At 43.5% G+C, this 25,746-nt stretch overlaps 1 protein-coding gene across 1 annotated transcript in view; it reads right to left on the bottom strand.

Moving 5' to 3' along the window:
* The window catches only part of DPYSL5 (dihydropyrimidinase like 5), an 89,852-nt gene that overhangs the window by 51,357 nt on the left and 12,749 nt on the right, over positions 1 to 25,746 (bottom strand). Inside the window, exon 2 of the mRNA XM_069580272.1 lies at positions 377 to 641. Within this exon, the coding sequence (XP_069436373.1) occupies positions 377 to 641 (265 nt within the window). The remainder of the gene's footprint in view (positions 1 to 376; positions 642 to 25,746) is intronic.

Here is a 25,746-nt window from a genome sequence, read left to right as displayed (position 1 = left end):
ATAAAGGAGTCCGTTAGACCAACCCCCTCCCCCCATACATACACAATAACAAACAACAGCTAATTCTTCTCTTCCTCTAGATCGGCACTACATGACATACGAACATAAAAATAAAACCAGTTTCTGGCCTCGGTACCTCACTTAAGTGATGTGATCAGCAAAACGGGCCTAAATGCCTCCGTTTTCCATAATCATGGACATCTATGACATTTAGCCCAAAATTTCCTGTTTTAGTTGCACAGTGGCCCCTTTCAAGGCCAAATTTCTTCTTTGAGCAATACGGTGGGAGCACCCTGTTCATGAGGGTCTAGTCTAGAGCAGGCCCAGAAACAGAGGAAGCCACCGAGGAAGCATCTTCAGCACCCAGAAGCATTACCTTGGTCCCATGGTAGAAGTCGTCCACGCACGTGGCATTCATGAAGGTCTGGTGGAAGTGGGTGCTGGTGTCGATGCCTCCAGGGATCACCAGCTTCCCCGTGGCATCAATCACCTTGGCCCCTCCAGGGATCATGAGTTCACGGCCCACCTGCTGGATGATGCCATTCTCGATGTAGACATCAGCCTCGTGGGTGCAGTCATCGTTCACAACCTTGCCTCCCTTGATGAGAATCCGCACGCTGGCTGAATTGGCAAGCATGTTCCTGTGAAAGGTGAGAGGGGGGCACTGGTCAAAGTCAAAGTCCCTTTTCATGGTCACCAAGGTCCCACCCCTTCCTGTGAGAGCCCAAAATAAATGGGCAGAGTTGAGGGAGCAGGGATGGGGAAGAAGTTTCTCCATAGCCTGAGGACACTGGTCCTCCAGCCAGCTGGGGTCACAGGCCTCCCGATAACCTCACAGCAGGACTACTTGGGAATCATGACACTGCGGCAATTAAGGTGAATCGAGAGCCCAAAGAAACATCGGTTTTCAGCTTCTCAAGATGTTGTGGGGGTTGTGAAGAATTTTCATATCTCTTGTCTCATTTTGGGCTTCCCTGGTGGCTCAGACTGTAAAGAATCCACCTGCAATGTGGGAGACCTGGGTTCTCATTTTATTACTACAGTCCTAGAAGTGGCATTTCACAGATGAGAAAACTGAAATTGCTATTAAGGAATTTATGGCTACTAACTAGCCAAGTCAAACCCAGAGGTCTTACATGAGGAATGTCCCCACTAAACCATATATGGTCCTGGAGATATTGGAGGCTCCTGGGGCATGTTTCAGAGGGCCAAATTCTCCAAGCCTCACAGCTGTTTAATTCAGGCCATTCTTCAGCTAGATTCTGCTGCACTTCACCGTCCTGTGTTTGCATCAGGAAGTCCACTAAACACTGAAGCTCCCTAGCTGACTGCATGTTGATAAACTCACCTGAGGAGCTTTTGAAAAGCATCTATGCTCAAGCTGCACCACTGAAGACAGCTTTATTTGGTTCAGGCTGTGCCCCCAGAATCCGTTTTTCAAAAGCCACAGACCTCTACCATACACTTAAAGAATTAACACCAATCCCTTCCAGAAAATAGAGAAGGAAACCTTCCCACGTCATTTTATGAAGTCAGTATTACCCTGATACCAATGATAGAGAAATACAGTACCAAAACCAAAACCAAACCAAAAACCTCTGAAGTGATATCCCTCATGAATGTAGATACAAAAATTTCTAACAAACCTCAGCAAACAGAATTTAGCAACATGTAAAAGAATTCAAAAATCCCACCCATGTAAATGGGATTACCTCCAGGGATGCAAAGCTTGCTCAATTTTTGAAAATCAATCAGTGTAATCCACCATATTAACAGGCTAAAGAAAAAAAAATCACACAATCATATAAATTGATACAGAAAAAGCACTTGACAAAATACAACAACCATTCATGATGAAGACTCTCAGGAAAGTAGGAATAGAAGTTAATTTCCTCACGTTGATAAAGAACATCAACAAAAAATCTGTAGCTAATGTCAGAATTAATGACGAAAGACTGAACATTCTCCCCGCTAAACTGGGAATAAGCCAAGGATGTCTACTCTTACCACTATTATTCAATAGAGAAAGTCCTAGCTAGCAATATGACAAAAGAAAATGAAATGAAAGACACAACAATTGAAAAATAAAAAAGTTGTTCTTATTCGCAGGTGATGTGATAGGGGCTATGCAGAAAATCCCGAAGGATCTACAAAAAAGTCTCCTAGAACAAATAAGTGAATTCAGCAAGGTCACAAGGTAAAAGATCAACATACAAAAAGCTATTGTTTTTCTATATACTAGCAATGAACACATAGATGCTCAAGAAAATTGAAATACTTAGGCATAAATCTAAGAATGCATATAGGATTTGTTTCTGAAAAGTACAAAATGCTGGTGAAATAAATCAAAGATCTAAATAAGTGGAGAGACATTCTATGTTCATGGATCAGAAGACTTAACATAGAAAAGATGTCAGTTCTCCCCTAATTGATACACGTGTTTAATGCAGGTTGATTTTGGCAACTCTCTTGACCATTTGGTATCTGAATAGAAATGATTTTCATTTAGATTTAGAAAATATAAACCTGACCAAGCAGAGGGAGATATACCTCCCTCCCACAATGACACTGCAGCGTCATTGTGGTCTCAAAGAAAGCCGACATTTTTACTTAGTAAACTTATTCTTAAGGATCCAATCAACTGTCCCCTCTTCTGAGAAGCTTTCCCTGACTCCCTCACTACCTTCACTGACTTCATGGCACTGGAATCTGTCTCCACCTCTGCACTAAGTCCTCAAAGTCAAAGGCATAGCAGTGAGCACTGTATCTGCCCAATCCTCACCCTCAGCATCCAATATAGGAAATTTAAACTGTGAAAAAAAACAAAAAAGAATGAATGGCCGCCTCTACTGATACTTGTGCACCCAACAATCAAATGGTTTAAAGCAGTAGGCCAATTCCACATTTGTTGTCTGGGATATTTGGCAACTCTGTATATAGGATAATGCTCAACTTTCATCCCTCTTCCAATACAGCACATCACTGTGAACAGAGCAAAGAAAGCGACACTCTCTCATCCTCATCATTTTATTTCACCTGCCACCAGCCAAGGTACAGGAAGCCTGTGTCCCAGGATGAAAAGGTCTTACAATTTGTTGAAGGAATAACTCTTGTAAGGAAATAAGTCAGCTAGTCGGAGAGCTTAGCCTGCTCTCCTGAGCTCGCTTGGTTAGGCAGTTGTTTTTTGTTTGTTTGTTTGTTTTGTCAAATTGACCAGGCTGGAGTGCACGGAATCTCCACACCAAGAAAGTTTACAGTCTGAATTCAGCTTAGACTGTCAGGTCCTCCTGCTCTTAGGAGAGGCTGGTCACTGGGGTCTGCTGCTGGGAGATGCTGGGAAATAAGGCAGGTGGTTGGGAGTAAGCCTCCTTTCCTTACATTGTCTCCCATGAACATCTGGTCCCTGCCAGGCATCCTTCTGACCTTTGAGGAGAAGGGATCCCTCCCCTAGTGTGGAAGGAACTGGGTAGAGACAGTGGGGAGGAATCGGGGAGGCCAGTGGGGCGCGGAGACCGGGACTGTCATAGCAACAAGCCCGTTGTCTGAGGCTGGAATAAAGCTGACATACGTCAGGAGAACTTTTGTCCTAAAATGTGAAAACTGGAATTTTAATGTAATACACAATAATCAGGAAATGAATTTGGTTCTTAGGTGATGGACAAAACCTTTCTGGCCAAAGGAAGCCCAGAAAGCCTTCAGAGATGCAATCTCTTTCTTCCAAGGCCAGAAGTGACCTCAAAAGGAGAGATGCAAGTTCTCAGCGAGAAATAATGGTGATAAGACACGCACAATCCTCTGTGCAAATATATAATCCTCACCTTTAAAAAGAACTTTAAGTAAGACGGAAAATAGGAATATTTATGCTGGGAAATTGCTGCCCAGTCATTATCAGCATGGTAAATGAGAATATTGATTTGCTTATTAATCCACAATACACACTCATGGCACACACCTGGAGGGTGGAGACCCTGGAAGAGTGATGTGATAATGATTTACCGGGGTTTCTTGTCTGAGCTGTGATCCTGGAATCATAGTAAGCCAAGGGCATCTTCTTCAATAGTAACAATAGTAACAAGGCTCTTAGTAAGCTAACACCCTGTGGCTGGAATTTAATTCACACAGCAGCCCCAAGAAGTAAGAACAAGGCAGGAGGTATTAACTCTACTTTAAGAGAAGGAAATAGAGGTTTTGAAATAATAGGTAACCCATCAGAGGTCACACAACTCCAGGGTCTGGGACTTACAGGGAAGGTTACTTACAGGAAGGTTATCAGAGTTACTCTGGGTAGAAGAGTTTCAGGTGATTTTTACATTCTTGACAGTTTTTTATATTTTTCAGATTTTATACATTAAACTTGTATTACCTTTTAAATTCTAAAAAGTTGTGTTAAGAAGGTTTTTTAAGCTACAAAGAAGCCAGAAAGAATCCAACTTGACCCTTCACTAATGTCCAGTGGGCTCAGTCCCTCCCTCTGCCATCCTCTATGTGAGGAGATGAAGAAAAGACCTGCTCCTCACAGCTGTACCTGAAGCCTTCTCTAGAACACTTGGGCTGCCACCATGACTCACCTTATCATTTTCCACTTCTTTGTTGGGAATCCCTGAAGGCTAACCAGGCTCTGAAGAGGCTGGGTTCCTGCAAATCTGGGGAGTCCTGCAGCCTCTCCGGTTGGGGGATCCCATTCACAGAAGCCTGCTTTAGTCCTGGAACTCTAGACTGGACTGGACTCCTAGGACTACTTTAGAGGAAACTCATTCTCAGAATTTAGAGGATTCTAATAATAATCTTAACAATTAGCAAACATCTGCTATATACTGGACCCTTCCCAATGCCCACCATATACATAATCTTATTTGATTCTTACAATGCCATGAGATAGATACTATTATTGCCCCCAGTTTTACCATAAAGAAACTGATGCTTAGAAAAGTTAAAGGAACTTCTTCAAAGTCACACAGCTAGTTTATAACACAGTAGGGTTTGAAAGCCAGACAATCATTTTTAGAGCAGTTATGAATTGAATGTTTGTGTCCTCCCAAAATTCATGTGCTGAAGTTCTAACTTCCAGAGTGGCTATATTAGAAGATGGGGCCTTTAAGGAAGTTTTTAAGGATAAATGAAGTCATAAGGGTGGAGCCCTGATCAAATAGGATTAGTGTCCTCATAAGATGAAACATCAGAGAGCTCTCCCTCTCTCCCCTACCGACTCTCACCCCCATAAACCGTGCTTATGCCAAGAAGAATGGTCATGTGAGGACACAGCAAGAAGGCAGCCAGCTACCAGCCAGAAAGAGTCCTCACCAGAAACCAACCCTGTAAATAATGGCTTCAGTGTAAACAGTGGCTGGACTGATGGGTCTGATTGGCACAGAACTGTCAGCTCCCTCCAACCCTCTGGCAGACTTACAGCTTCACATTGGGGGGTGTAGTCATCACAACTACCTAAAAATCTTCAGTGTTTTGGGGGTTACCAAGGCCTTGGAACACTCCAGTGCTAGACTGGGGTATTTGCGTAATAATGTAGCACGGTTGTTAAAGCTCCCTGCCCAAGGTGTTTTGGGAGAATATCTTTTTAAAATGAACATTTGTGTGCATGAAAATATTCTATAACTTCATTCCTCCCCAGTGTCAAGCACTGGAGGCAACTCTGAAAGGACACAGGCCTTGCTCTCAAGAAACCCAGTCTTGGAACTTCCCAGGTGTGGTCCAGTGGCAAACACTTCACGCTCTTAAGTTCTGTCCCTGGTCAGGGAACTAGATTCCACATGCTACAATTAAAACCCAGCTCAGCCAAATAAATAAATAGTAAAGTATTAAAAAAAAAAAAGAAGAAGAAACTAACTCAGTCTAGTGAGCGAGAGACACACAAATAATTGCACAGTTCAGTTCAGTTCAGTTGCTCAGTCGTGTTCGACTCTTTGCGACCTCATGAATCGCAGCACGCCAGGACTCCCTGTTCATCACCATCTCCTGGAGTTCACTCAGACTCATGTCCATCGAGTCCATGATGCCATCCAGCCATCTCATCTTCTGTCGTCCCCTTCTCCTACTGCCCCCAATCCCTCCCAGCATGAAAGTCTTTTCCAATGAGTCAACTCTTCGCATGAGGTGGCCAAAGTACTGGAGTTTCAGCTTCAGCATCATTCCCTCCAAAGAAATCCCAGGACTGATCTCCTTCAGAATGGACTGGTTGGATCTCCTTGCAGTCCAAGGGACTCTCAAGAGTCTTCTCCCAAACCACAGTTCAAAAGCATCAATTCTTCGGTGCTCAGCCTTCTTCACAGTCCAACTCTCACATCCATACATGACCACAGGAAAAACCATAGCCTTGACTAGATGGACCTTAGTCGGCAAAGTAATGTCTCTGCTTTTGAATATGCTATCTAGGTTGGTCATAACTTCTCTTCCAAGGAGTAAGCGTCTTTCAATTTCATGGCTGCAGTCACCATCTGCAGTGATTTTGGAGTCCAAAAAAAAATAAAGTCTGACACTGTTTCCACTGTTTCCCCATCTATTTCCCATGAAGTGATGGGACCGGATGCCATGATCTTCGTTTTCTGAATGTTGAGCTTTAAGCCAACTTTTTCACTCTCCTCTTTCACTTTCATCAAGAGGCTTTTTAGCTCCTCTTCACTTTCTGCCATAAGGGTGGTGTCATCTGCATATCTGAGGTTATTGATATTTCTCCTGGCAATCTTGATTCCAGCTTGTGTTTCTTCCAGTCCAGCGCTCCTCGTGATGTACTCTGCATATAAGTTAAATAAGCAGGGTGACAATATACAGCCTTGACATACACCTTTTCCTATTTGGAACCAGTCTGTTGTTCCATGTCCAGTTCTAACTGTTGCTTCCTGACCTGCATACAGATTTCTCAAAAGGCAGGGTAGGTGGTCTGGAGCTAAAGTGTCAAGTGTCAAGGGGACATTTCTTGCCTAAAGACCTTAAATCTAACTTGATTTAGACTAGGTGTCTCTCACCAGGTACCAGATGCCAGAGCTGTGACTGGGTGAGACCAGCAGGTTGGTGATGGGAGGCATGTCTTTTGTTACACCAGTGTCTTCCCACACATTTCCAAATGGTCTGTATCACCGAGATGTCTCATTCCTCCTGATCCTCCCTTGATGTTGACTTGTGTGATGGTTGACATTCATTATGCTTCTCACCTCCTCCAGTAACCTCATTAGCACCTCATTCCTAGAGTTCTCCCTGCTAGCCTTTGCTAAAAGAAAGACATACTGGCATCTTTTCCCACAGTGTCCCTGCTGTCTGTGTGTGTACGATGTGTATATGTACATAACAAAGTGAGGGGGTGTGTGAATGGGGGGATACCTCAGACCTCCTAGGAGAGTCTCCCCAAAGAGAAAGGATTTGAGCACAGTTGTTGAAACTCATGCTTTTAAACAGTGCAAATACTATAGGCCATGATGGTCTTTTCCTCTGCTCTAGTGGGGCAGCATATTCAGAGAACATCTTTATCAATGGTCATGGTCAAAAAGGTCAGGATTGGTTTTACTCATTTATGATGCTTTGAGTCACTGATTTTATTCCAAAACCTAACTCTTTGCAACCCTATGGACTGTAGCCTTCCAGGCTCTTCTATCCATGGAATTCTCCAGGCAAGAATACTGGAGTGGGTTGCCATGCCCTCCTCCAGAGGATCTTCCTGACCCAGGGATTGAACCCGCTTATGTCTTCTGCATTGGCAGGTGGGTTCTTTACTACTAGCACCAACTGGGATGCCCCATAACTTATACACAGAGCCAGTCTGGCCCACTGGCTTATTACACACTATGGACTGAATGTTTAGGCTCACCTCTCCCACATTCATATGTTGAAGCCTTAATCCCAACATGATAGTATTTGGAGCTGGGGTCTTTGGGAGCTACTTTGGTCATGACAATCTTGTAGTTTCCTAATAAGAAGAAACACAAGAGCTCTCTCTTTCTGCCATATGAAGACACAGAGAGAAGACTGTCCACAAGCAAGAAACTCTCTCACCAGGAACTGAACTGGCTGGGACATTGATCTTGGACTTCTCAGCCTTCAGAGCTATGAGGAAGGAGTTTCCATTGCTCAAGGTACATTGCTCACAGTCTCTGGTATTCTTATTATAGCAGCTCAAGCTGACTAAGATACGACATTAGATAGTAATCAACATTATGGTCAAATCATCATTAAGTAACAACTGGGCCTTAAAATAAATACACCTCCTTTAAAGACTTCTGGCTATATCCTACACTCCCATTGGTTTAACCAAAAACTGATCATCCAGCTCTTCTGTCTATTCAAACAAAAACATTCAAATCACATCTCTGTCCTCCCAGGAAGAAATGGGGAAAAACACCAGATAGTTAAATGCTATTAGAAAAAATAATTCAGAGGTATGAAATTCTAGAGCTGCACAGATTCATCAAGTGGACCCTGATTTTCCCTCTAGTGCTGGACTTTAGCAACAGGGACCTTGAATCGAAGGGAACCAGTCCAGGACTAAAGGGGTGGTGTTTTGCTACAAATATCAGAGATATTAAGAATCTTACAGTATATTCAAGGAAGCAATGATGCCTTCCTCAGAAAGATGGTGGATATCTCTAACATGCAAAGACTTATCCAAGTGTACACAGCTCATATCTCCCCAGTTTCCTGGTCCTTATGTTCTTGAACCAGTAGTGGGTCAGAGTTAAGGTGATGTGCTGGCTAGGGAAAGAGGGACTTCCGTGTGGGGAGGGAAAATGCTGTGAGCTGGGAGCCAAGTCTTTCTTGAGAAAGCTTCTTCATGTTTAAAATAGTAACAATTATTGCTATCTGCTCTCCCACAACCATCTTGTGGGATGACAGTAAATTTCCTGCACTGCCCACCTTCCTGCCATTTTTACTGTCATTGAGCAGCTCCAGCAAAGAAATGCATGGTTGGGTGAGGGGTGGGGGGGCACTTTGCTGAGTGGACAGTCAAGGTTACAGCAGCTCTGCTTCTCATTCATGATATGCACACACCCCACACTTCTAGAAGGTGCACAGTGTAAGTCCTGCCAAGGAAATGCCAACCCCAACACTGCGTTTGGAATTGCCTGCTTCTGTCAACACCTTCCACAGTTCCCTGAGCCTGCAGGGAGGTGTGAGACGAGGAGAGCGGCAGTCTGTCCAGCACAGCTGCCTCCTGCCAGCCGCTCAGCCGGCGGAAGCGGAGAGGCTCCGCTCTCGGCACAAACATCCAAGCCAAAAGACACACCGCAAAGGACACTTCTTACAGGAAGACCGTGAAACTAACCCAACAGGTATTGGTTTAAGATGTATATTCCCTCTTAACAGGCATTGGTTGAAGACTCACACTTCCCCTTTGGGTAGAATCCACAGGAAACCATGAGATCTTTAGAGACAATTGGTCACTGTGATAGCCAGTAATATACAAGAGCTACACAACTGCCCTGTGACATGAAGGTCCTGTGCATTTAGGCAATGGCAACCCACTCCAGTACTCTTGCCTGGCAAATACCATGGATGGAGGAGCCTGGTGGGCTGTAGTCCATGGGGTCGCTAGGAGTCGGACACGACTGAGCGACTGCACTTTCACTTTTCACTTTCATGCATTGGAGAAGGAAATGGCAACCCATTCCATTGTTCTTGCCTGGAGAATTCCAGGGACGAGGGAGCCTGGTGGGCTGCCATCTATGGGGTCGCACAGAGTTGGACACGACTGAAGCGACTTAGCAGCAGCAGCAGCAAGAGCAACCTGGGGGTGGAAGCTGGAAGTGTGGTGAAGCCCCTCAGGTCACAGGGGACATGCTGAACAGCAATGGCTGGTCCCTTGCTCCAAGCTGAGAACATTTGTTATAGGATCAAAAGGTAATATAAGTCAGGGGTTTGGGACTATTTTTCTTCTGATCAGCACATGGGGAAGAGAAACAGACTAATGAGAGAGCCATCCCTGGAGGGGTGTTTGTGCTTAGTGCATCCTGGGATGATTCCGAAAGGGGATTTTCTTGGCGTTGAAAAATGAGAACAAATTAAAGGTTCAACACAGCACAAAAACCAAAAAGGGAAGTTTGAGGTGAGTGGGAAACAGCTAAGTGTTTACATTAACAAATTTGATTTTTTTACAAAGTAAACTGCTTTCTACATAGTAAAGCACTAAACAATTCTTAACTAATATTAAAGTGCAGTGTAATTTTATAAGTAATTCTTGACTGGCTTTATAAACTCTTGAGTAGATTTTAAACAATTTTATAACCTACCTGTAAGGTATTAATATAAATAATAATGACACAAACACCAGTGAACTCAGCATCGTCATTACCACTCATCCTGGTACCTCCTTCATCCCAGCTCGCATCCCCCTTCTCAGAGGTAACTACTCCTCTAGTGGATTTGTATGAACTAATGACTAATAACAATTAGGTGACAAGTAACAAAAAAAGGACAAGATCACAGATGTTCCCATCCCATGACTACCTCTCCCCATATCCCGCAGTCACGCTTCACCTACTCCTGACTGCTTCCTTTACCACCTAGTTCTCTGCTTGAAACAGAAATCGGAGAACCCCCACTATGCTAATAACAAAGGAATGAGGCATGCTAGGGCTTCCCAGGTGGCTCAGTGGGTAAAGAATCTGCCTGCAATGCAGGAGATTCAGGAGAAGTGGGTCCGACCCCTGGGTCAGGAAGATTCCCGGAGGGTATGGCAACCCACTTAAGTATTCCTGCCTAGAAAATTCCATGGACAGAGGAGCCTGGCAGGCTCCAGTCCATGGGGTCACAAAGAGTTGGACACGACTGAAGTGACTGAGCATGCACACATGGGGCATTTTAACACCATCCAAAGGCCCACTGGACCATTCCGCTGAGTTGTCCCAAGGCAGCATCAATCAGTTCAAAACCAACTGCACTATCCCCATCACCCATCCAGAAATCTGGGACTTGTCCTGGATTCCTCTCCAACCTAGGCCAGTATCAGTGTTCGGAAAGACTGGTGTGCACCTCGGAGCTTTGTGCAAAATATTTTGCGGGACTCTGGAAGTAGAAGCCAACCATGGGGCGAAGAACTGGGAAAGGTAAAAGGGCAGGTCCTCCATCTCTCATCTGGGGCTCATCAAAGACTAGTGGGGACCTGGAGGCTGGGTCCTCCAGGCCTGGACAGGAAGAAGAGCTAGTGAGGCTGAGGGGTAGCACAGGGAGGGCAGAGGCTAGAGTGGTTGTGGCTGATGTTACCCTCCTCCCTTCCGCCAAGACACAATGGATCCTTCATCCAGTAGCAACACACTATTTCTGCATCGAACTGGCTAAGGCAGGAAGTTGCTAACACCCCAGGGGCTCTATAACCCAAGGGCTGAGCAAGATCTAGGTTCTGGGTGGCAGGTGCCAGCTGGCCCAGGATGTTTCTAACTGGGGACCATGAAACAGCTGCATCTGGAATACTGCCACCAGCGTGGTCTCCATGTGGTAAAGAAGGTAGCACGGGACCGGTAGGGCAGGGCAGGGCAGGACTACAGGTGAGAGCCCAGCACCAGGGCAGCCTCTTCAGTAAGCAGTCTGTCAAATGATGGATGTGAATGTGGTGACCGAGGAAGGGCTTGCTCCTGAGAAAGTGAATTACCAGCTTAGACCAGGAAGGTGCCATGAGTGGAGCCCAAGGGGCAGGCCTGGCTTCTGGCAAGGCATATGTGAATCCAACAGGGGTGAGTCCTTTAGAGCTAAGATCAAGTAAGTGCTTTTAATCCCATAGGTTCATCAGCCCAGCCCGGCCCTGCAGGGTGGGCTTACTGATCAAGCACCATGAGTGTGTAAGGGGGCAAAAGCGAAATTCCAAGGATTAGCCATGAGAGGGTGGTAAGAAATGGAGCTGTAGGCCACTTGTTCAACGAGATTAGCTACGAGAATCGAGCAGTTGTTAGAAGGCAAAGCCGAGTGCACATGTGAGTGTGTGTATTGCTGATCCAGGACGGGCTTCTCCGTGTGCCTGCTGTGGGCACCCTGGCCTGGCATGACCAGTCAGTCACCCACTGACTCACTGAGGTCAGGCGCCTCATGTGAGATCCTGGGAGGCTGAACACCAACAAACACCAGTAAGTATGTGCAAAATCTCCCTTCCATGAGCCCAGCTGCTACAGGGCCCTGGAAGAAGGGCAGAGGAAGGGGCGCACACATTGGTGACATGACTTCCTGCCTCCTGATTGAGGCTTTAGGCAGAGAACACCTGGTTCTTCACGACCAGTGGAGTCACCACCGCCACTGCCACCCTCCCGGCTCTGGTCGCCCCTCTCCGGCAGATTCCTCAGCCCTGCTGTGCTGTCCATGCTCTCGCCAGCTGTCTCCAGTCCCCAGAAATAATTCCATCAGCTCCCGTGGAAGGACAGCAGCTGCAGCTTAAGGGTGTCCAGTGGCCCACAGAGTGGCTGCTGCCTAGAATGCCAGCCAAATGGCAGGGAGGGCCAGGTCCGTGGCCAGAAGAAGGGGGCAGTGCGTTTCTCACTGCCACCAAGATTCTCAGGCGGCGGACGGGAAAGCCAAACAGAGGAAAGGAATGAGTTTTTCCAACTGTAAAAGCATCACAGACCTGGGCTACCCGATAAAGTCTGGATTTTGCAAAGAAATAGAGCAAGAAAATAAAAATGCTTTTTTCTCTTTTAAACTGAAAATGAGTATGAACTAACCACAGCCACATACGATGTCTTGAAAACAATATAATTGAAGAAAAGAAGGAAAGAAGCAAGACACATAAAGTAAGGTCACTTAACATCCAAAAACAGGCAAAAACGATTTATAGGCATATAGTAGTAGAATCCTTCCCAGGTGGCGCTAGTGATGAAGAATCCTCCTGCCAATGCAGGAGATGCAAGAGATACCGGTTCTATCCCTGGGTGGGGAAGAACTCCTGGAGAAGGGATTATGTGTGGGGACAACCACAAGCTTTCTTGAGAGCTATAAATACTCTAGTCTTTTACTAGGGTGGGAGCTAAGACAATTTAAATTATTCTTTAAACTGTCCATGTATATTCTGTGCTCTTCTGGATGTAACAGAATATTTAAAAATTAAAAAAAAAAAACTGAACTGCATGCTAGTACACAAAAATGATATATCAAGCATTATTAAAACTGGGTGAAAACATACATACAAAAACTAGACCAGATGAAAATAAACAACAAGGTTTTGTTATGGGATTATCGGTGATTTTCCCCTTCTAATTTTTCAAATTTTCTATATAATATCATATTAATTTTATAATGAAAAATATATATGATAACTTCAAACATCCTTCTATATCGTTTGGAAAAAAGTTGACATAAGGTGAAAAAGTTCCTCTTTTTAGGAAGTCTTGCCATCAACCTGCCACCTTCTGCCACCTAAAGCCTAAAATGACCAGGCTTTAGGACAAACCAATCTCCTCCTTTATTTTGACTCTTAAGTAGATTCAGAAGGACATACACTTCTTTTCTCTGACTCCTTTAAAGAAGAGTCAGATATTTCATCTTGAGCTTAAAATGCGCTTCCGGTCCTCTCTCTCCCAAATGCGATGCTTTTATCAGCCACTGAATTACACCACTAGTGCTTCCGCTCAATCAATGAGCTCACCCCTCCTGTGCCGGCTTCTTCCAGCTGCCTTCCCATGGACCCAACTCATCACCATCATGAGGCAAATGGATATTTCTACCCCGATCCAGAATTCTTGGAGCCTGTGAAGAAAAACTCATCAGTGTTTGTGGACATGAGTGACTAATGGAACCCAACTTTGCAGAGATGGGCACAGTAGGGTGGGTGAGCCACTGCAAGCTTACCAACTGCTGGACACTAGCTCACATGGGTGAAACAGCTGGGCATTGCGGGAAGCACCGTGCACTAGGAGTGTTGGGCCAAGTGGGCATACTTAGGGGGCTAAAAGAAAGGACTAGGGGTAAACATGACCAACTTCGCCTTGACGGGCATAGTGATCCCATTAACCTGTGTCCTCATTTCAGAGACCTGTTTAAGGGACCAGCAACTGAGAGTGAGTGGGACACAAAGGAGGCCGGGAGGGTATGAAGAAGAGATGGAGGGGGGAATGGGTAGAGCAGTGCCACAACCAAACTTGGGTTCATCCCTCTAGCTGTGTGACTGTGGGCACATCCTTCAATGCTCCAAGCCCCTTTTCCCAGCTGTTAAGTGGCCATCAGCACCACCCACACACCAGCGCTATAAAGCTCTTTTTGTGTCAGGCTCACACACAAATTCATATAAATCATACAGCAACCCTATGAGGTCATTAAACATTATCATCCCCATTTTATGGTGGAGGAAATTGGGTTGGAATTCAAACGGACTAGACTGGAGTGCCTTGAAAGCAAAGCCTATACCTTATTTTATCCTTCCCAGGGCTTGGGACGCAGAGCGGGCTCATTAAATGTCAGTTGAAGGAAAGCAGGAGGATTGGTCATACGAGATAGTGGTGGGAAAGCATTTCACAAGTACGAAGTGTTAGCCAAAGGAACCAGCTGCTAGCGATGGCAAGGAAGGGTCTCAAAAGAGAGTTCCGTGATGGTTGTGAGGGTGTTTGGTGCAAGCCTGGGGGCAGAAGAACAAAGCAGGCATTCTTTGGGATGAAAAAAATGACAAGAGGCAGAAGCAAGCAAGGATGGGCTGGGAATGGCACTTGGGGAACTGCCTTGGGGCCAAGAGGTTAGGTGGGGATGAGGAAGCAGCTTGGAGAGCCAGGGTGTGAAGTCACGGAGGGTAGAGCAAGAGGCTCTGGCTTCTGAATGAGACCTGGGGGGCCTGGGGGGCCCTGGAGCCTTCAGAGAATGATTCCAAATAAGTTGGGGGATAGAACCATGATGTGGGGGCTGGCCTTCCTGCTTCTTACCTGTCACAGGCTAAATGGAGGCTAGGAGAACAGTGACAGTGGTGACTTTGGCATGAGGATGCAGTAGGTTAATTACAAGATGCTCACAGAATAGGAAAGGAAGGAGCAGAGCTCGGAAAGGACCAAATGCTGGGTCTCTGGAGGAAAAGGAAATAGAGTGGGGACGACAGTAAGAATGGCAGCCTGGGCAGACAGCAAGCAGAGAGCTGAGGACAGATGGAGCCCAGCTGTCAGGGCACGCCTGTACTTTGTGGAAACACACTAATAAACAGTGATTCACGCCTCTCTCTCCAGGAATCTCTTAGATCAGTCAGAAGAGGGCCACTGATCCAGCCACCCAAGGTAAGGAGGTGGAGGAGCCCAGAGTGTGAGTTTATATTTACTGAGTGCTGATGCTGGCAAAGATTGAAGGCAGAAGGGGAAGAGGGTGACAGAGGATGAGATGGTTGGATGGAATTACCGATTCAATGGGCATGAACTTGGGCAAATTCTGGGAGATGGTGAGGGACAGGGAAGCCTGGCATGCAGCAGTCCATGGGGTTGCAAAGAGTCAGACGTGACTTGGTGACTGAACAGCAACAATCGTACTATGTGTCAGGGGCTGTGAAGGCTCTTAACACAGGGCATTTAATTAAAACAATGTCATACTTGTCCTTGGAGGTGATAGGCTACCTCCCTAAACAGATTGGAGGGGATGATTAGCCTCGGTGTCAGTTTCATGGAAAGGAATTGGGGTAGGGGTAAATCTACACCAAAAAATACTAGAATCAAAAGGTGTGGGCCATGCTAATGGGCTAACAGTTTTATTCACTTGTGTGTTGAACTTTTAGGAGACACGGCAAACAAAACACTCTACTCAGACAGTGTCCATTCTACCCACTAAGTCTGGTTTTTATCCTCTTTTCTCCAAACCCACCCCCTGAGTCCAGGCCCTTGTCAGCTACCTGGACAGGACATCACTGTTACCAGGATACTTCTAATTGGTCCCCCAGCCTTCACACTGTTGGTGCACTGAGCTTGCTAAGATGCAAATCACATTACAGGGGCAGGCTTAGCACCTGCTAAATAGTACTGTATTAAAGTGCCAGATGCTGAACCCCAGCCCCCAACCCCACAAGGGCTCACAAGTCTGTAGAGAAAAGAAATTCATAAATGGATAATTTCAATATGAGTTAAGAGGATAGCTGTGTCAGTGTCGGGAGGGGCAGGAAGCACTTAACACTGACTGGGATAAAGGACTGCTTCTCAGAGGATGTGCCCTTGAGGGGAGTCTTGATAGTTAATTAGGAGTTCACCAGCAAGGTGAGGGAGAAGACAAGCATGTGTATTCCAAACAGCAGCAGAGAGGTGCATTTGGGATGGTTTATATATGTGATGTATGAGGACGAAGAAGAGGCAAAGCCTGGATCATCCACCATCTGGTGGGCTATGCCAAGAGGGTGGACCAGATGCTGAGGGCAGCAGGAAGGCTTGCTGATATGGCAAGCAAGGAAGTGACATCATTATATTTGCATTTTATATAAAAAATAAAAGTATAAAATAGAATAAATATATAAAGATACTTTTATAAATTTTTTGATAGGTTAAGCTTTTCTTAGTATAATTCAAAGGCAGAGACTATAAAACATAAAATTGATATGGATATGACTAAAATAAAAAAAAACCTGTGTTGCAGCAAAAGATATCATGATAAAGACAAATAAAAGCTGGTTATGCCATGTTTGCAACATATAACCAAGGATACCTATAATACATAAGAGCAGTTATAAATCTTAAGAGAAAGACAAGTATTCCAGTATAAAAAAATAGGCAAAGGATATGAATAGGTAACCCACAGGAGTGGGGGGAATACAGACAGCTAAAAAGCAGATGATGCTCATTTTTATTAATAATCACAGAAATGTGAATTAAAACAATGAAATCACATTTTTCACTTACTATAGTGGCACAAATAAGAGAGAATAATGCCCAGAACAAATGAGAAAAGCATGCACTCAGACAGCAGTTCAAATTGGTACAATTTTACCAGAAGGAAAACTGAACATCTATATGAAAACTTGAAATGTGCATTCCACATCCAAAAACTTCTTCTAAGAAAATAATTGGACCATTGCACAAAAATGTATTATGTGGGCATTTCGTTGCATTGTTTTTATAATAGCAAATATTTTAAGAATAAGCTGAAGGTCTGTCAATATGAGGACTATTTAAATAAATAATGGCATATTCACACAACAGAAGGCTACGCAGCCATTGTAAAGGACCGTGTAGATCTCTAAACACTGACAGGGGAGGTTGTCTATGATCCAGCATTAAGTGAAGAAAAGTAGGTTATAGAACAGGACCATGGCATGTTATTTAATTGTGTGTTTACATATAAATGAGATTTCATCACGTATAAATATTCATATATATGTACATAAACTCACACATAATGAGTTTTTTGCATAAAACACTATTAACTGCTGCAGTCTTGAAGAAAGAGAATTGTATCAGGACTCAATCTTTTTGTACTATTTGATTATACATTTTTTAAAATAAAAAAAAAATTAGCTGTGGAATCGATGATAGCCCTGGTCAAGGGGGCGGTAGCACCGGAGGAAGTCTGCGCCAGGGCAGGCAATCTGTGAGCAAGTCAACATCTCTTGTACATTTATTCAACTACCATTCATCAGTACAGTATCTCGTGGCTTATGGGTTTGCTCTGCTCAGATGTCTCACTGGCCCTTCAAATTCATCGCATCTAAAACTCATCACACTCTTGTTGGCACCTGGCTCCTCTCCCAGTGTCTCCCATCTCAGTGAAAGACACCCCATCTCCCACCCTGGGACCAAGCCAGCAATAGGGGCAGCATCTTCAGGGAGGTGAGCAGATGGGGGCCACCTCCACAGGCAATAGTGAATGGCCCCCTTCTTTCACTCTTTTCACCTGGGCCCCAGACAAGACAGCATCTTTTCAAATGGCTGCAAAATAGGAGCTGAACACCCTCTCTAACCCAGCCATCTGGCTGCTGCCTTTCTTGAATGAACAGTTGGAGAGAGGGAGTGATGGATTGTTTGGGGTTCAAAAGCTTTTCCTGGTGGCTGAGTCTGAAAAAGTAGAGATACCTTCATTCACTTAAACAAAAAAAGGTAATGAGCTTTTCCTTCAGTCCTTGCTGGGCTGTAGAGCACCTGCTGAGTAACTGCCGACAAAAGGGATGAATAAGTCTATATCTCTGAAAGCAAATAAATGGGAGTAATGGAAGTCTGGTTGTCTGCCCATCTAATTCACCCTGAATGCCAGCATTTCCTCTTTTTCTTGTTCACCTGCTCCTACTAGAAAAGAGGAGGGATTGGAATGGATGATAGATGCCCAATTACCTTTATAAACACAATTTATTCCCCTCTCTCCCTTCCCAGAAGGCTTGGCCAGATTCCCTAGGTTCCCAGTCCCTGGCTACCTCTGGGGACTAAAGACTGGAGCTGAACATGCTAAGGCACCCAGTTAGGACACCTGGCTCGGGACAAACCCTGACTGTGTGCTTCACCTCTTCTGCTGCTGGAGGTCAGAACCCCAGATTCCACATTAGGTACTCAATGCCCTGTGCCCAAGTCTGGCTTGGTCCAGGGCCCGCTATCTCATTCCCAGTAGGTTGGCACATTCATCCTTCTTGTTGCCTATCACCTTCTCTGGGAGTTGGGGCCTGCCCATCTGCATCTGAGGGCCCTCCACCTGTTGGTAGACTCCTGCCACCAGCTGCCTCCTCTCACCACCTATGCCCACACTCTGGTCACTGTGCTCTACCTGCTATTTTCTGCCATGTGCCGGGGTTCCCTGCCAGTGGTGGCAACTAAGCCAGAGGTAACTTCTGCTCTTGTGCTCCAGAGCGCACGTGCCCCAACTAGAGTCTGTGTCCCACAGCAAAGATCCCATGCGCTGCAACTAGAACTCAATGTGGCCAAATAAATGAATAAATTTTTTTTTAATGAGCAAAAGATTTGAAAAGACACATCACAAAGAAGGTACAGATGGCAAATAAGCACATGAAAAGATGTCAACATCATTGATTATCAGGGAAATGCAAATTAAAACCATAATGAAATATCATTGCCCATTAAAAAGATCAATAATATGAAGGTGTTTATATTATTTGCAACTCTTTGCAACCCATGGACTATACAATTCATGAAATTCTCCAGGTCAGAATACTGGAGTGGGTAGCCTTTCGCTTTTTCAGGGGATCTTCCCAACCCAGGGATCGAACCCAGGTCTCCCACGTTGCAAGCGGATTCTTTGCCAGCTGAGCCACCAAGGAAGCCCAAGAATATTGGAATGGGTAGCCTATCCCTTCTCCAGCAGATCTTTCTGACCCACGAATTGAACCGGGATCTCTTGCATTGCAGGTGGATTCTTTACCAGCTGAGCTATCAGGGAAGTCCATGATGAAATATCATTGCTCACTATAAAGACCAATAAGTATGAAGGTTAGAATGGATATGGAACAAATGGAACTCTTGTACATTGCTGGTGGAAATCTAAAATGGTGCAGCTCTTTTGGAAAATATTTTGGCCATTTCTTATAAAGTTAACATAGTACTTAGTAAGCCCACTTTGTAGGTAGTTGCCCAAGAGGTATAAAGATATGTGCACACAAAGACTTATACTTGTAGTAACGTTTTTCATTATAGCCCCAAACTGGAAACAACCCTACTGTCTACTAGGAGGTGAATGGACAAACAAATTGTGAATACACTACTAATTCCAAATAAAACTAACAATAATAATAAAGAAACTAGCTCCCAGAGAATGGAAGAAAATTCTGAATATAAAGATTTGCTACAACTCTGTAATAAAAAGACATAACCCAGTTTAAAAAGGGGGAAAGGAGCTGAACCAATATCTCTCCAAAGAAGATACATGAATGGCTAATAAACACATGAACAGATGTTCATTTAGCCATCAGGCTATGCAAACCAAAACTACACTTCACACCAACTAGAATGATTATAATAAAAAAGATAATAAGAAGTGTTGGCAAGGATGTGGAGAGCAATTGGAACCTTCATACACTGCAGTAGAAATGTAAAGTGATGCACTGCTTTAGAAAACAATCTGGTAATTCTTTAAAAAGTTAAAGAATCACCCTACAACCCAGAAACTCCACTCTAAGTTTATACCCAAGAGAAACGAAAAGATATGTCCACACAAAAACTTACACACAAGAATGTATATAGCAGCATTATGTTTACAAATCCATGCAATGGGACATTATTTAGCAATAAAAAGAGAAGAATATTGATTCATGATACGACATGGATGGACCTTGAAACATCATGCTTAGTGAAAGCAGTATTTGTACTGGAGTACATATAGAAACCACTTGTAATTTATGGGCTGTATGAACACAGGCGATGAGACTGGATTTGAGCTGTGGGCTATCATTTGTGTGCCCCATCTATAGATTTAGTAGGGTTTCTCAGTCTTGGCACAACTGAAATTTTGGGGTGGTTGTTTGTTGTAGGGACTACCATGTGCCTTGTAGGATATTTAGCAGTACTCTTGGCCTCTACCCACTAATGCCAGTGGTACCTGCATAGTTGTGACAACTAAAAATGTCTCCAGACATTGCCATATGGCCCCTAAAGGGGCAAACTCCCCCATGGTAATGAGTGAGTGTGTGAGTGAGTCACTCAGTCATGTCCGACTCATTGTGACCCCATGGACTGCCCCCTGCTTGGCTCCTCTGACCATGGAATTCTCCAGACAAGAATACTGGAATGGGTTGCCATTTCCTTCTCTGCTCCGATGGTAGAGAAACACAGATCTGTGATGATAGCACATCACTGGTTAGGGAGGAGAGGGAAAGGGGATTGAACAGAAAGAGGCACAAGGGGGGACTTGCCTGGTGGACCAGTGATTAGACTCTTTGGTTCCAATGCAGGGGGCATGGGTTCAGTCCCTGGTGTGGAACTAAGAGCCCACATGCCAGGCAGTGTGGCTAAAAAAGTACATAGCATAAGGAAACTTTGGGTGGTAACAGAAATATTCCATATTTCAATTTAGTAGTGATTACTCAGGTACATAAATATGTCTTAAATGAATGTTAAAAATGGTTGTGTCCATTGCATATAAATTACACCTCAGCAAAGTTAACCTAAAAGCATCAAACACATTAAAAAAGAGGACTGCTAAAGGGAACTCAGAAAAAGAAGAGATGTAATTTAGTAGGAATTATATTTAATGCCAAGCTTCCTGGCAGTTCAAGTAACTGGGGAAATGGTTTGGGAGGGAAGGTGAAAACTCTTCTTATTATTGAATAAAAGGGCAGCTCTGATTCACCCACCAGGAAAGGTACTTTGAACCCCCAATAATTTCTTGCTCCCCTCTATCTAATGGAACAGTCAAAAGAAGGCTTCAGTCAGAATGTTTTAGAGAAAGCAGTTCTGTTCTCTATGTAGATAATTCTAGAAGGAATTTATCAGATTACTCTGAGGAAAATAAGCATAGATGTATCTGACTGCAGTTTTGCAGAAGGTGCAGAAATATTTTCCCAATGGCCATTTTTAATATAGAACAAACATCAATAAAAGGCTGGGGAAATACTATTAAATTTTAACTTAGCAATGACATTCTTGGGAGGTTAAAGTGATATAGTCCAATTATAAATTTACATCTGGTGCTCTTACCTACACTAAAAAGAGAATACAAATATATATTGGACATCCTCCAACTGGTAATGGTAAGGAAGATGTCTAAATATTGCTCCTCTAGTTATGTCATTCCATCCCCAGCCATCCCTAAGCCAAGGTCATGCTCCCCACCTCCCTCTCTTCAGCTATTGTTCCAAAATTAAAGAACACTACCCTCACAGCTCAGATGGTAAAGAATCCGCCTGCAATGTGGGAGAGCTGGATTCAATCCCTGAGTTGGGAAGATCCCCTGGAGGAGGGGATGGAAGCCCACTTCATTATTGCTGCCTGGAGAATCCCATGGACAGAGGAGCCTGGTGGTCTACAATCCATAGAGTTGAAAAGAGTCAGACATGACTGAGTGACTAACACACCCATAGATTACAATCAGGAAAAAAGCAGGCATGCCTTCTCTGACCACAATTAATGAATGATTTTCAATTTCCTAAAAAATGCAAATAAGATAATTAAATCCTAAAGATAAACATGGAAAAAGAGGTAAACTATGCTATGATTGTGAAACTAGAATCATACAATCTATGTGGCACCCAGGCGGTGCCAGTGGTAAAGAATCTGCCTGCCAATGTACAGGACTCAAGAGATGCAGGTTCGGTCCCTGGGTTGGAAGATCCCCTGGAGAAAGAAATGGCAACCCACTCCAGTATTCTTGCCTGGAGAATCTCATGGACAGAGGAGCTTGGAGAGTTATAGTCCATGGGGTCACAAAGAGTCAGACACAACTGATGTGACTTCATACACGTACTATGATTGTATACCTAGAAAGCCTAAGAAAATTGGTAAGATAACCAATTATAAGGCAAATATAATAAAAGTAAAATATTATTTCCTATGCTAGTAGCCAGCCAGCTAGAAATAGAAATAAGAAAAAATATTGTATTCACAGTAGTGAAAAACACTGGAAAACACTTACGCATTAAAAAAAAAAGACTAAGAATAGTTGAGAAAAGGCAAATCTAAATATAAAGTATCTTATTTGTTTGTATCTATTTTGTTTAGAGGCTTCCCAGTGTTGAGGATGGGAATGAGAGTAAATACAGATGGGCATGAATTTTTGGGGGGTGATAGAAATTTTCTAAAATTAAATTGCCTAATGAATTGTACACTTAAAATGTGTGAATTTTATTGTATGCAAGTTATATCTCAATATAAATTCACACAAAAAGAGACCAAGAATAAAAAAAACTAAGGCACAGACTCCTATAGAACTTCTCAAAGTATATAAAATAGGATCTAAACAAAATGAAACAAATACATTCTCAGACAGGAAAAGCTAATATTATAAAATGTCAATTCTCTGCAAAGTGATAGAGAAATGTAACAACAGTCCTATCAGAATTCCCAAAGGGTTTATTTTGAAATGGATAATGGAATTGAGGAGAGTCAAAAAATTGTGAAAAGAAACACTATGGGGTAGATAAAGGACTTCACTGGAATAATAAAAGATACTATATGAAATTACTGTAATTAAAGTTGTATGGTATCAGCATATGATGAGACAGATAAGTGGAACAGAGTAAGGTGCTTGGTAGCAGGTTTCAATTAAATCCAACAAAAGAGATATTTCATTTCAGCAGGGGAAAATGATTTACTTGATAATAGATGGGGCTGGCATCACTGGCTATTTGTCTGGAAGAAAATTAAGCAGGCTCCCTACCTGACAGCATATATCCAAATCTGTAATCCATCTAGTTTTAATTTAAATATAAAATATTAAGCAATTAAAAATATTAAAAGGAAAGCCAGGAAAATACATGTACAGCCTAGTAGCAGGGGAGACCTTTTACATCAATCTAGAAACCAAGAAGCCAAAAAGTCACATTTCTGATTTTATAAAAATTTTTAAATTTGATATTACAGAAAATGATACAATTTGATATAGAAATGATATAGAAATAAAGTCAAAAAAAAAAGAAAGAAAGAAAGTCAATAAGCAGTAAATAGCCTGAGAAAACATGTGGAATGCATGACAGCTATAACTCTTACAAATTGATAAGCAAAATACAACCAAGAGAAAAATAGCCATAGGACACGGATAAGGGACATAGAAGAGCAAATCTAAATAACCAACATAAAAAAAGATGTTCAACCTCGCCAGTAACCAAGGAGATGTAAATAAAAGCCACAATAAGGCATCCTTTCACATTCATTAGAACTGCAAAAAATCCAGGGTGATACCTGATGTTGGCAGGACTTGGGGGCAGAGGGTGCAGGCTGGGAGAGCTTGGACAAACATTGCTGGTAGAAATGTTAATTATTACAGGCTTCTGGGAAACAGTCTGAAAGCCTCTATTAAAATTTTAAAAAGATCTCTGACTCAGCAACTTCACTCATAGGGTTCCATCCATAGAAATAAAAGCACAAGAACGCAAGGAGACATGTACAGAAAGCCCACTGCAGCGTGGCTGGTAGGGTGAAACTAGAAAACCGGAAACAAATTGAATACCCACCAGTGCGGAATGGAGGAAAAGCCTGTGGTACTCTCCAAAGGAAAACTGTGTCTCTACTTACAACACTTCTGACACTAACCACAGGAAGTTAGTGCAGGCTCCCCAGGGTTAGGGCTCAGTCCCATCAGATTGTCCCCAACTGCAGACGCCAGTCCCCTGGGTTGTCACCTGTAATTCCGACCATCCAAATATAGATCTGGGGTTCCCACAATGCCCTCCTCAAGCTTGTTAATTTACTAGAACAGCTCACAAACCTCAGATAAACACTTAACTTACAACTAAGTATTTTTGCCTAGAGAATCCCCATGGACAAAGGAGCCTTTAGGGCTGCAAGCCCATAAGGTCACAAAGAATCGGATACGACTGAGGGACTAACCACATCACAGCAGAGCACTGGATAAAACTTAGGAACAGCCAAATGGAAGACATGCACAGGGCCAGGTCTAGGGAAGGGACTTGGAGCTCCCATACCCTCTCTGGTGTACCACCCTCCCAGCACCTTAATGCATTCAGCGATATGGAAGTTCTCTAAACTCCTCTGGGTTTTATGGAGGTTCCATTACAAAGGCATGAGTGAATTGGGCATTGGTGATTAACTCAGTCTCCAGCTCCTTTTCCTCTCTCTGGAAGTAGGGTGAGGGGTGGGACTGAAAGTTCCAGCTATCAATCACCTAGTTGGTTCCCTTGACAACCAGCTCCCAGCTCAGAGTTACCTTATTAGCATAAACTCAGGTAAGGTTGAAAGGGGCTTATTATGAATAACAAGATACCCCTTTCACCCCAATCACTCAGAAAATTAAGAGTTTTATGAACTCTGTGCCAACTAAGAATGACAACCAAATATTCTTATTATATCACAATATCAATTATCCATGCCATAGAATATCATGCAGTTTTCAAAGTTAGATCTATACCAATCGGCTTAAAGGTTTTTCCAAGATGTAATAAGATAAGCTGTATAGATGATATATTTTACCAATAAAAATTATGTATCCATGATATCTACACATATACATAAACATAAAAGGATCCTCTTGTAAAATGAACAAAGGTGAAAAATACCTAGGTATATATATTAATATGGACTTCCCAGGTGGCACTAGTGGTAAAGAGCTTGCTTGCTAATGCAGAAGACCTAAGTCAGGGTTTGATCCCTGGGTTGGGAAGATCCCCTGGAGAAGGAAATGGCAACCTGCTTCAGTATTCTTCCCGGAGAATTCCACAGACAGAGGAGCCTGGTGGGCTACAGTCCATAGGGTCACGAAGATTGGACATGACTGAAATGACTTAGCACACAGGCACGTATATGTTTATACACAGTAATGTATAAGGAAGGAAATATGAGTGAAAACACTCGAGTTACCTGAGGGTGAGGAGGTGGTATTTAATTGGAGAAGAGGAAGAGAGAGGAAATGGGGGAGTCTAATTTTTAATAAAGAAAGGAAAAAAATGTCAACAATGAAAACTGAAAAGGGACTTGCCTGGTGGCCCAGTGGTTAAGAACCTGCCTTCCAATGCAGGGGACGTGGGTTCAATCCTTGGCCTAGGAACTAAGATTCCACACGTGGTGGTGGAGGGAGGCGTGGGGTGGTGGGGTGGTGGGGGCAAAGACTCAGGAAGATAATGACAGAAAAGCAGTGGGTTCATGGCTAAAATGGGTGAAGAAAACAGGGACTAGAAACAGGGATACAGGAGAGCTGTGAATTACTTTCCTATGCTGTTTAACAATTACCATTAACAAAGTGGCTTAAAACTGCCTATTTATTACCTCACTTGCT

Source organism: Ovis canadensis, chromosome 3 (assembly GCF_042477335.2).
Source record: "Ovis canadensis isolate MfBH-ARS-UI-01 breed Bighorn chromosome 3, ARS-UI_OviCan_v2, whole genome shotgun sequence".
Classification (NCBI taxonomy): domain Eukaryota; kingdom Metazoa; phylum Chordata; class Mammalia; order Artiodactyla; family Bovidae; genus Ovis; species Ovis canadensis.
The sequence above is the reverse complement of the archived record's forward strand: the minus strand, read 5'-3'. Positions and strand labels throughout refer to the sequence as shown.